Source organism: Cebus imitator, unplaced genomic scaffold (genome assembly GCF_001604975.1).
Source record: "Cebus imitator isolate Cc_AM_T3 unplaced genomic scaffold, Cebus_imitator-1.0 Scaffold125, whole genome shotgun sequence".
Taxonomy (NCBI): Eukaryota; Metazoa; Chordata; class Mammalia; order Primates; family Cebidae; genus Cebus; species Cebus imitator.
In genome coordinates, this window is record NW_016107440.1 from 3244046 (window position 1) to 3255889 (window position 11844).

At 50.2% G+C, this 11844-nt stretch overlaps 1 protein-coding gene and 1 long non-coding RNA gene across 3 annotated transcripts in view; one reads left to right on the forward strand and one right to left on the reverse strand.

Moving 5' to 3' along the window:
• The window catches only part of LOC108312493, a 6483-nt gene extending 5115 nt beyond the window's left edge, over nucleotides 1-1368 (forward strand). Inside the window, exons 2-3 of the long non-coding RNA XR_001828664.2 lie at nucleotides 1168-1172; nucleotides 1347-1368. This is a non-coding gene — a long non-coding RNA (uncharacterized LOC108312493). The remainder of the gene's footprint in view (nucleotides 1-1167; nucleotides 1173-1346) is intronic.
• Nucleotides 1369-7342: 5974 nt separating this feature from the next.
• LOC108312492 overlaps nucleotides 7343-11844 on the reverse strand; it is a 6386-nt gene continuing 1884 nt past the window's right edge. The window contains exons 3-4 of one of the 2 annotated variants that reach the window (XR_005202126.1): nucleotides 11325-11436; nucleotides 7343-11009 (exon numbers count right to left, since the gene is read on the reverse strand). Coding sequence is in view for 1 of the 2 variants with exons in the window: in XM_037742691.1 (XP_037598619.1) it covers nucleotides 10545-11009; nucleotides 11325-11588 (729 nt within the window). In the remaining variant the exon portion in view is untranslated. Of the gene's footprint in view, nucleotides 11010-11324; nucleotides 11689-11844 lie in introns of those variants that run through there. The other variant, XM_037742691.1, reaches the window with a different exon arrangement.

An 11844-nucleotide genomic window follows, 5' to 3' on the forward strand; every position in this document is an offset into this window, starting at 1 on the left:
AAATATGCTGAGTGCAACTGAAGAGCTGAATTTTTAAATTTAAAAACACGTACTGTACTCAGTTATTAGAAAATATTTAAGAAAGCCTGGAACTAAATGGGTATGTGAATATAGTTTTTAAACTATTGTATAAATCTTATGAAATGTAAATGAGAAGCAAGTATTTCTGATGAAAATTTAGCATCTGAATTGAGATACATTGGAAGTATAAAATACACATCAGGTTTTGAAGATTTAGCATGAGTAGAAGAATGTTAAACTTTTCATTAATATGCATATATGTTTTGAGACAGGGTCTGGCTCTGTCACCTAGGCTGGAGTGCAGTGGTGTGATCATAGGTCACTGCATCCTCAAACTCTTGGGCTCAAGTGATGCTTCCACTTCAGCCTCCTGAGTAGCTGGGACCACAGGTGTCCCCCACCATGCCATTTTTGGTTAAATGTATTGGGTTACATAAAATACATGATTAAAATTAATGTCACATGTTTCTTTTTAAACACGAAAATTTTAGATGCCACAACGGCTTGCATTATATTTCTAGCGAACAACTCTACATGATGTGCTGAATATTTTAACATGCTTAATCTCATTTCTTCCCAACAATAACCCTTTGAAATAGATACCATCATTATATCACCTTTTTACAGAGGATGCTCAGAGAGGTTTAGTAACCTATGCACAGTTACACAGCCTAGTGGTAGTGCTGTGGACCAAGCAGAGTTAATGTGATACTAAAGCTGGTGGTCATAGCGGGCTTCGCTCTCTCTGGTGGCCGAGGCCTTAACATACAGGGTCTTTTCATGGGATCGCACAGGGTGACAGAGTCACAAAGCCTCTCGCTGGCAGTACTTTTCGTAATATTTTTGGAAGATGCTATTCGTACAGCCGTTTTGATAGCTCTGGTTTGGCATTTCTTAATGTACTGGAAGCCTCAAAAGGAAAAAGCGGAAGGCACCAAGTTTTTCTAGCCTTCTAAGAAGCCCTGAGATCACATTAAATAATTTTCCTAGCTGCCCCCACATACTGTCTTGGCTAGGTTTTTGTCAGTAGTGTGATGAGTGATGAGGGATTCGGGAATGGATAGGACAGGTTTAGTACAATAGAAACGCAGTCCGGGCTGGGTGCGCTGGCTCACACCTGTAATCCCAGCACTTTCGGAGGCTGAGGTGGGGTAGATCACCTGAGGTCAGGGGTTTGAGACCAGCCTGGCCAACATGGTGAAACCCCATCTCTACTAAAAATACAAAAATTAGCCATGTGTGGTGGCGCACACCTGTAATCCCAGCTACTCAGGAGGCTGAGGCAGGAGAATTGCTTGAACTTAGGAGGCAGAGGTCTCAGTGAGCCAAGATCATGCCGCTGCACTCTAGCCTGGGTGACAGAGCAAGACTCCATCTCAAAAAAAAAAAAAAAAAGAAGCAGTGCAGTCTGGACTGGCAGCAACCCTCACACTATGCTGTTGCTGTTGATTATCCACATGAAGGCGGCAAGATGCTGAGGTAGGAGTGAAAGGCTGGAAAGAAGGGAGCAGCAGTTGACATTTTCAAAGGCAAAGTTTTCTAAGAGGCTGGGAGGAGGCTGGGAAGGTTCTCACTCTCCCCCTCTCCCTAAAAGTCCTAACAGACCACTTCCTGCCCTGAGAGAACTTGCACCCAGGTGCCGGCTTTGCCACTGCAGGAGGCTTACACGCACTGAGAATGGGTCGTGGGACGGGGTGCTTGGAGAGTTGGGGCTGCCGGGAGATGAGCTCCGGTTAAGCCAGGAAAGGAGCTGGATGAGGATGGAAGAGTGGCCGAAACCAACCCAGGGAAGTGTCTGGTCCCAAGTTCCAGCTTTGCGTGGGGCCGCTTTGAGAAAACCTTGGGTTAGCAGGGTGAAGTGGGCTTACTGTGTCACATAGTCTGGTATTTAATCAAATAATTAGTTAAATATAATTCATGGAGGCTAGGCATGGTGGCTTATGCCTGTAATCCCAGCACTCTGGGAGGCTGACGCAGGTGGATCACTTGAGGTCAGGAGTTTGAGATCAGCCTGGCCAACATGCTAAAACCCCATCTCTACTAAAAAATACAAAAATTAGTTGGGCATAGTGATGTGCACCTGTAATCCCAACTACTCTGGAGGCTGAGGCAGGAGAATTGCTTGAACCTGGGAGGCGGAGTTTGCAGGGAGCTGAGATGGCGCTACTGCATTCCAGCCTGGGTGACAGAGCTAGACTCTGTCTCAAAATAAATAAATAAATAAATTCATGGAAATAGCAAAATCAGAACTCACAATTATGTAAAGGGCTGGTTTCAAATTTGCAAAGATATGGTAGCCTGGACCTAGACTGATATCCACCTGTCATGCCAACATCACAGATGTTCCTGCCAAAAGCTTGGACTGCTCCTATCAGTTGGTCTAACAGAGGGGGCAGAGGGCAGAGCAAGCCATGAAGATTCATTAGGGTTCTTTATATGTGTCTTCCTGTTATGTTATGTTTGGAAGGCTGAACACTGGTGTGTCTGGAACGAAGGGACGATGATGGTATCGTCAAGCAAAAAGTGGCAGCGCTGAGGTGATTCTGCCTTACACTTTTGGGTACCTTACGAGAAACTCATACAATTAGACTTGGTAGGCAAGTGCCTCTTTTCTGTCTTTCTCTTTTCTTTATTCCTTTTCTTTTTTCTTTTTCTTTTTTTTTTGAGACAGAGTCTCACTCTGTCTCCCAGGCTGGCGTGCAGTGGCATGAACACAGCTCACTGCAACCTCAGCCTCTGGGGCTCCAGCGATCCTCCCACATTCAGCCTCCCAAGTAGCTGGGGATACAGGCGTGCCCCATCATACCTGGCTAATTTTTTGACATTTTTGTAGAGATAGAGTCTTGCCATGTTGCCCAGGCTGTCCTCAAACTCCTGGGCTCAAGTGATCCTCCCTTCTCGGCCTCCTAAAATGCTAGGATTACAGTCATGAGCCACCGTGCCCAGCCAACATCTCTTCTAAAATGTAAAATATCTCTGGGGAAGTTAAGAGTCTTGTTCAAGTGACTCATGTGTTAGTGTGAAATGGTTTAACTTCACTGTCTTTCTCTTAACACCTCTTAAACATTGAGAATGTAGGTATTTTCAAGGGGCTGGGGGAAGGAGAGCAGAAGGAAATAGAAGTTGATTATAGTCGTTGTTGTTGTTATTAGTTTTGTTTAGAGGGCATACCCCAGTGGGAAAGGCCTTGGTTGAGATGTGCACTGGAGTGGTGACAAGAGACATTTGAATATGAGAATCTTCGAAAGTTAAAGTGCTCTCAAAGGATGATGGAAGGGCTCTAAAATAGAGCTCTTCCCTCTTGTTTTCCCAGAAATTCTGTCTGGGACTGAGCATGGTATGTGGGCTATTACTATGCTTGAACTGTTTTGAAAATAAAAGTTGGCCGGGTGTGGTGTCTCATGCCTGTAATTCCAGCACTGTGGGAGGCCAACGCGGGTGGATCACCTGAGGTCCAGAGTTCGAGACCAGCCTGGCCAACATGGTGAAACCCTTTCTCTACTAAAAATACAAAAAATTAGCCAGGCGTGGTGGTGCATGCCTGTAATCCCAGCTCTTCTGGAGGCTGAGTCAGAAGAATCTCTTGAACCTGGGAGATGGAGTTTGCAGTGAGCTGAGATCACACCACTGCATTCCAGCCTGGGTGACATAGCCAGATTTCATCTCAAAAAAAAAAGATAAAAAGAAAAGAAAACTCCATGTATCTGGACAAGCTAGGCAGGGGTGAGGGTAGAAGATGAACCAGAAACATTGTTAAGCTCCCTCCTTTCCTAGGATGCCACTCTATCTAGCCTTTGCCCAAGAGGCCTCCATGCCCAATTGTAGCTTTTGACAGAAAAAGCAGGACAGCTGCTGCTAATTTAATTACATCCAATCTGGGTGGTATTTATTGAGCCTTCTGTGTAAGGCACCTTCTTAATGTCCCAGCTTCCACAACAGTCACCACCCACCTCCCACCTACTACAAATCTGACCATAGGATTTCTAGGCGGAGAGGAACCACCCCCCGCTCCCACCACCTCGGGTTTCATCTGAAGGGGCCGCAGCTCAAGCCAGCGGCTCTGACATTTTGTTTTCTCTCTATTCGGTTCTGAGGCCGACACTGCGCAGGTTGTTACAGAACTGCCAGAGATAAGTGTGAGGGCATATTATGGCATGGGAGGCATTATTTCCAAATGGGGGAAGGAGAGGAAGCAGACAAAGAAGGGCCTTCCACTATCGTTAGGATTCTCACTTATATGTTTCCAGAGCACCAGTCATGGGAAGTGTTTGCTTCTATCAGTGAACTCAAGGCACAAAAAACTGATGCAAAAGAACACTTTTTAAAAGGCTCTTGTCCCCAGTTGCATCAGCTCCATCCAGCAGGGCCTGACAGTGCAAGGCTGGAATGCTTTCCCGGGCCTCTGCCAGGGAGAAGCGGAGAGCTGCCCTCCTCATCTCTGAAAATGATGAAAATCTCTCTTTCCCCAAATTACTTTATCAAGTTTCCTTCCTTGAAATGTGAAATGACACCCTCGAAGCACCCCGTTTGAGTCTATGGTGTTATATACACGTGGTGGCTTTAAGGCAGTCTGGGAGGGGCTCCTAGGGAGGTGGGGAGGAGGGCCCTGAGGCCGAGGCACCTTGCTTGCGTTTGACGGAAAACTGCTCTCCAAAAATGGCTCCAGAGAAAGCAAGCCTGGGGATAGGGAAGAGAGAGTGGAGAAGCTTAGATTCTTTTTTGAATGGAAATGATTTATTTCCACTGCAAAGAAGACATTTCCCTCCAAAGGGGGAAAACGTCTTAAAGACACCTCCCCCAGCTCAGCTAGTGCTGGGACACAGACAAAATGCCTGCGGGGCGGGTAAATCATCCTGGAAGGAGAGAGTCTGAATAGAGGGGAAGGCAGAGGAGCAGAAGCCCGGCATAGCGTGAGCTGATTCCAGCAGAGGCTGACAGCAGCAAGGGGCCTGGGCTATGGGATACATAATTGGCTAACAAATAATAAAGCCAAAATTGGATGTTAACAGCAATTAATTTCTGTAGAGGCACTGGGGAAAAGAGCTGCAGAAAACCCCATTGGGCCTTAAGCTGAAGCAATCTGAAATTAAACCAGTGTCTCAATTAAATGGGAATAAATATTGTCACATCAATCTGTGTGGAGTGGGAGGGGGCTGATGGAAGCCCCTCGTGCAGCTCAGGGCACGTTCTGCATGTCCGAAGGTCTTGGTGGCACAGCCTCAGTCAGGCACATGCTGGTCCTGATGTGTGTGGCCTGTAGAGGCCACCCGGCCCGTGACCTTGAGGCCAGGGCTCTGAAGGTTATTTCAGGGCAAGGCTTGTTGACCCAAAGAAACCTTGCAACAGTCACTGTATGCTGATGGGCCCAACAGATGAGGAAACGGAAGACGTTGAGTTCTTTTGGAAAACGGAGACCGCGTCCTAATGGCAGCAGCGATTGCATTTGCAAGGAGATTCTTGAAGACAGAAAGAGCCTTCTGCGCCTTCCTTCCAACCGACTTCGAGCGGCTCCGTCCCCTCCGGCGTCGGATCTGGAACTAACGCTGACTAAGGCCGAAGGAGGAATGTGTCTTTTTCTTTGTGGGTTGAAGATTTTTGTTGTGGTTTTGGCTTCTGTGGAGAGGGTTGCGGGAGTGGGGAAGGAGGGTGTTTGGGGATTCGGAGGACAAGTGCTGGGACCTGGGGGAAGATGCCTGCTCCCAGGCCGGGTCACTGGGAGAGGAGGCTGGGGGTTTGGGAGGGGCGTCCTAATGGGAAGTCCAGGAGGATGCACTGGGACGGACCCCTCACTCCAACAAGTAAAACCCAACCCCCAAGCGATTTCGCGGTGAGGTCCTCTCCTCACCTCCCCCTTCTCCGTATCCCTTCCCAGGTTGCACCTGCCAGCCCTCTTTCTTGCAAGTTCTGAGGCTTTCCGGGGTGCAGGATGAGGTCCTCGAGGCCGCAGGTCCTGAAGTGGATCGGAGAGACGCCGGGAGGAGGACAAGGGGAACCGGGCTGCGGGCGCCAGGCGCACAGTCGGGCTGGCTGCGCCGCGGGGAGGGCCCGGGGTTTAGGCCCAGGCCTCCCGCTCCGGAGTGCTGCTGCTGGCCAGGGGAGGGCGCGACCTCCCGCCCAGCCCTTCGGTGTGGCTCGGCCACCTTTGGAAGCTCAAGATGTACCCTCGTCTTGATTCGCCCCAGTTCCAGCCCCCGACTCCGTAATAATCTCTAACGTTGACCGTCGAGGGTCCGTCTGGCGCTAGAGTGAAATTGATGTGTGTGGAAAAGGAAAAATGTGACCTCTCCGGGGACAGTCCCTGGCGTTTGTCGCTCAGAGCTGGGGCGCCCTGACCTCTTCACCTCCCCATCGCCTTAGAACTTGGGATTGTAGCGCATCTTAGAATGAACCTGAGACTGACCCGTGTCTACCCACACCTCATTTGGGCCCAAAGCTTTGGGAACTGCAGGAGGACCCGAATCTCAGGAGTTCCAGGTCTGCAAGAATCGGGAGGGAAAGGAAAAAAATATATATATCAAGACAGGAAAATGGGAGCGAAAAGGAAATGGGGAACCAGCGCCTGTTCATCTTCGCCTTGCTCCATGGAGAGGTCTCGGGTGCATTCGAAAAGAAAGAGACGAGAATGCCTCGTGCGAGCTGGGAAGCGAGTCACTGGGAGGCCCTGGGCGCGGTGCGGGCCGGCGGGGGCCGAAATGGAGCCCGCACCCACCTTCGCGGGGCCGCAAGTCGCCGCAGAACCGCCCGGAGAACCTCACACGAAGTTGCAACACGCACGTGCAGCCAAACTAACGCCTCCTGGACCCCAGGCCTCAGTATTTTGTGTGTGCTTAAGCAACAAATAAGTTGGATTTGAATTTCAAAGGAACCCTCCCACGGTAATTCTCAGAGAGAAAGCCCTTAGTGATTCTGAAGTTTGTTTTTTGGGCCCCGGAGCCCCTGACCCAAGCCCTCAGGTCTGGGTAGCGTTTCTATTTTAAGACAAAAGGGAGAAGGACAAGAAATGAAAAGATGAACCTACTGAGAGTTGCTGACACTTTTATTTCTGACCTGGAACATTCCTTGCCCTCAATAAGGCCTGATTTGATTTTTTTTTTGAGGCCATCTAAATTTGGTGCTCGGGGTCATTCCAGGCCTTCCGAACAGCTCTATAAGGCAAACACCAGCACACCTTGCCTCGCAGAAATTCCGCTTGAAGTCCTTTTTTCTTCTATGTCTACATTTGTGATACAATTGAGTATTAAATACATTTTCTTAAAAAAAGCTGAAATGAGATTGAGAAAGACTTGGCAAAACACCCAGTGAAAGAATTGTAGATGGGACATGGAGGAAAAAATTCTTTATTAGGTACCATCATTCTCATTCTTGTTACTATTGACATCCTTGTCACTGTGAATCAGCCAGCTCAGCCTCCAACACACATACCCCCAGCACAACGCCTCGTGTTGACTCATGGGCCCTGAAACCACCCACAGAGTAGATGCGGAAAGGGCGGCTCCATCTGTCCCAGGGAGAACTGCTTTGCAGCTGCCCCCAAAAGGCTCCATTCTCAGGTTGGAATGGGAGGGGGTATTATGTAAGTTCAAGAGCAGGAAAGAGAAAATGATTTCCCTGTGGAAGCAGCATAGGTGGATGGACTTTTGGTGGCTACATGCCTTCCTCTAAATGCTGGCACTGGATATGGTTATGTGGGGAAATGTATGTACATATGTGTGCACATGGGCACACCCCTCCCCCAAAAATTTCTCTGGCAGAAGCTCCTCATACATTCACAAAAGCCGCCCCCTCCCTTTGGTGACAGAAGTAACTTACAGGAGTTTACCTTTGCCTCTGTTAGAAGGTCAATCTCTTTTCCGCTTAAGCGGAGATCTGGGCTGTCACTGGTGGGGAAAGAAGAGTATTACCAATTTTTCCTTTGATACATTTCTAAATCTGAAAGTATCTGGTACAGTTACCACAAGAATCATATTAGTTCGCAGGACTGTGATGGTGGTGGTGTGTATAAACCCATCAGGGCCTTCTTTGCGCATTCAGTCAGCACTGTCCTACTTTTTCCTAACCATATAATTCCCCTTTCATGTAAGCCACAGACTGTAGTTAGAGGGGCTCAAATAGGGAAGAAAAGAAGATGCTAAAGAGTTAAATGCCCTCAAAGGGGAGACATTTTCAGGTTTCTTGTAAAATGACGTGGTATAAATAGGCCCCAAACACAGAAGGAAAGGGCTGACCTTCACGGGGACAACTTGTTTGAGCACAGAAGGGGCCTCGCAATTACACATGGGGCCAAGTTGTCCATTCATCTCTTTGCCATTTTCGGCCATTAAAGCCCTACATAGACATACATTTTGTAATGAGACCCACCTGGCGGACACAGGCAAATACCTACACCCATGCACGCAGACCTAGCAGATCCAGAACATGCCCACACACGTGAACGCTTTCTGGAGCAAGAGTTTATATAAGTAATGAAGTAAAAAATATGCCCCTCCCATCATCGATTATCCAAAGCAGAAACCTGGCAGGCGGCGGCCATGGTACCTGCAGTTTAAGCTCTCAGCTTAAAGCATCTGAAAGGGGCATTACGTGGGGAGGCATCTGGAGATTTGACCAGAGGGCACATCAGTGAAGGGTACAGCAACCTCTGAAGGTATTACGGAGAAGCAATTACTGAAAAGAGGCTCTCCAGTGTGGACATTTGTGGGGCAAAGGGTTTAGTAATCAGAGGCTTAAACCATGCTTAAAAGAAGCATTCAGCAGCCTTCACAGTGAGCAGAGAGGGCAGAGCAAGGGGCTTTACACCCCAATGAGGCCCAATATTGACTGCTTTCTTCTTCCTGAACCTGTCCAGAAAGGGCGGCAGGGACCCCAGGACTTAGGAAGCTACCAATTTCAAGGGATGTATATTTTAAAGGCAGTGGCGGCTAGCCAAGGCTTGTTAAGGCGCAGGGGTGAGAAGCTGTTCTCCCTTTCTGTCCTGCAGCCAAGCTTGCCTTCTGGGACTCCAGAGGTAGCCCAGCACCTGCAGTCTGCAGGATGTGCACTGCAGCTTTCTCTCTGCAGGAGCAAGCAGGTTGTGGCACATTCTGCAGACCCAGAGAAGGTTCTGGAAGTATCTAGGTGGGGTGCAACACACTTAGCCTCTGCCTGATTCTAAACACTCCCTTAGGAGGCCAAATGAAGAGCCTAAGAGGTAATAATTACACAAGGATTGCACATAGTAGGTACTCAATAAATATTTGGGGGCACTGAGGTTAGGGAGGGGCCTTGGTTCAAGGCATCACTGAATGCTAGTTTATTTAAGCGGCTAGACTGAGGCTTTGGAGAGGAAAGAAGTCCTTAGTAAGCTTCCGTGGAGACTCTTAGGCCTTGGTTGCTGTGTCAGGAATCAAATTAATCTCCTAAGCATCCCTTATGGCCTTGGCCTTGCAAAGCCAGGCCTCTGCCATGCTCGGGGGAAGGGATGCAGCAGGCTTCCTGGGCAGAGGATCCAGCTCTTGGCCTCTTTTCTCTGCTCCTCCCTCTGCTGCAGGGACCTGCCCCTCCTCCATATCCTCCACCTGGAAATTAATGAGCTTAGGTCTTGCCCCATCCGCTGTAGCTTGGTGGTTAATACAGAGCTGGAAATGGGATGAAATTGTGGCAGCGCAGGACGAGGGGGGTCTCTAGGACCAGCTGCTGCTCAGGGTCTAGTGATGGGAGGAAGGCCTGATTTGGGAAGCAGGTTCTTCAGGATGAGGGAGGCTTAACCCTTTCCATTCCCTGACAGTTTCTTTCAAAACAGTCTTTCCTCAGACCCCCACTTGCACACATTCTGTGTTTCCTTCTGTTCACATTTTTAAAGGAACACATGCTTCCCTGGGGTCCGTGTAGGTTATTGTGCCTCTCTCTTCCTCTGCAGCTCCTGGATCTCTGCCTGAAACTACAATAACAGCTACAGGGAAGGCGTGAGGTGCTCCTTAGAGCTATGGCCAGGCTTTCAGCTCAGAAGGAGCTTGTGAACCTGCCGGGAGCTGGCTCCTTCTTGTCCACCTAGCCCAACGACTTCTTAAGCTTGTCAGGTGCTCTCAGCTCTACAGCAAAGGGTGACAAACAGGTTCCCCTCTCCCTTGCAACCCCTTGCCCTCCTCTCCAAACCTCAAGCAGAACACAATATATCCGCAGTCCAGGCCCTGGAGCAGTCTGCCAGTCTCTGGATGCCAAATTATTTTTTTTTTTAAAGGCCAAACCAAAAAACTAAGCTCAGAACAAAAACACAGCCACGGAGAAAGGTGTCGACCCACATACAATGAGTCCTGAGCCCAGAGAAAAATCTGCACACACAAGCACTCCGCAATGCGCTCCCAGACGACCCCCACCCCACGCACACCGCATCTGTGCTGCACAGATCTACTTCTGTCACAGAATCAGCTTCTGTTTCTTTCCCTGAGTCTGTTTGCATCTTTAAGACCCTGTCTGTCACAGGCTGCACACCTCCCCACCCCACGGGATCGGGATCCGCAGCCGGAGAAAGCTCGAGACCCCTCCCCTCACGCCCGCAGCCGCTGCGCGGAGGTCTGCGGAGGGCGCCCGGCTCGGTCGGTGGCTCCTTCCTTGGCGGGCCCTTGTGGACCCAAGGTGCTCAGCCAGCCCCATTCTTGGCATTCACCGCGTGCCTTAATTGTATGGACATTTAAATCAAGGTCCGCTGTGAACACGGAGAGAGAGGCCTTTCTCCTGAGGAAGGAAAGGACGAAGGAAGGAAGGAAAGGTGAAAGAAAGGAAGCGGGGGTGGGTAGAAGATGGAATAAGAAAACGAGGAAAAAGAAATAAAAAGCGGCGCGTGTACTTGCGCACTGACAGCGGGGAGAGGGATGGGGGTGGGGGAGCGCCGGAGGAAGGGACCACAGCATCCTCCCCGCCGCAGCTCCCCCAATCACACAGACAATGAGATAACAGCGACGTCTTCCAAAGGCTCTTTGTTCTCCCCCATCCTTTCGCATCCAGGCTTTTTCCTGCAAAGCGGAGGGGGTGGAGGGATGGGGGTGTGGGTGGAAGTGGGAGACGGAGGGGTGCCTCCCCCGTGTTAATTACCCCGGCTCCCTTCTCCCCTCTCCCCGCGCCTCGCCTCCCCTGCAGCTCCAGACAATGAAAAAACAACACCGACCCCATCTCGCCCCAGCGCAGTAAACCCACCCATCCATGTTGCCCTCCGCTTTGCCCAGGAAACTGAAGGGGGCTAGGAGAAGGAAGAAGAGGGCGAGGGACGAGGAAGGCAGCAGGAGCTCGGCAGCGGCAGCCGGGGCAGTGCGCGCGGCCGCCGCCTTTACCTCAATCGCTGAGTGCAGGCGCAGCCGGGCCGGGCGTGCCGCAGGCGCTAGCTGCCGCGGTCTGGGGCCGGGACCTGGGGATTCAACCTTCCGGAACTCGCCCGCTGCAGTCCTCTCGTTCAGGTCCAAAGTGGTGAAGGGGGAAAAGGGAAAGAGAGAGAGTGAGCGAGAGAGAGAGAGAGAGAGAGAGAGAGGAAGGAAAAAAAAAAAACCCATAAGAGCGAGGCCCATCTGGCCCCTCATCAGCTTTGTCAAGTCTTGCATACGCTAAAATGCTAATGACCTAGATAGCTCATGCAAAATGCAGCAGGGAGGGCGGGAGCGAGGGAGGTGGGAGGGAGGAAGCGAGAGGATTGCAGGGGGGAGCGAGGGAGGAGAGGCAGAGGGAGGGAGAGAGGGAGAGAGCACCCCTACACTCTCCCCACCCCACCCCCAGCTGTCAACGGGCATTACCAGGTAAAGGGTGGACGTAGATCTAAAAGGTCACTCGTGTATAATGCGGCTGGATCCCCAGGTCAAA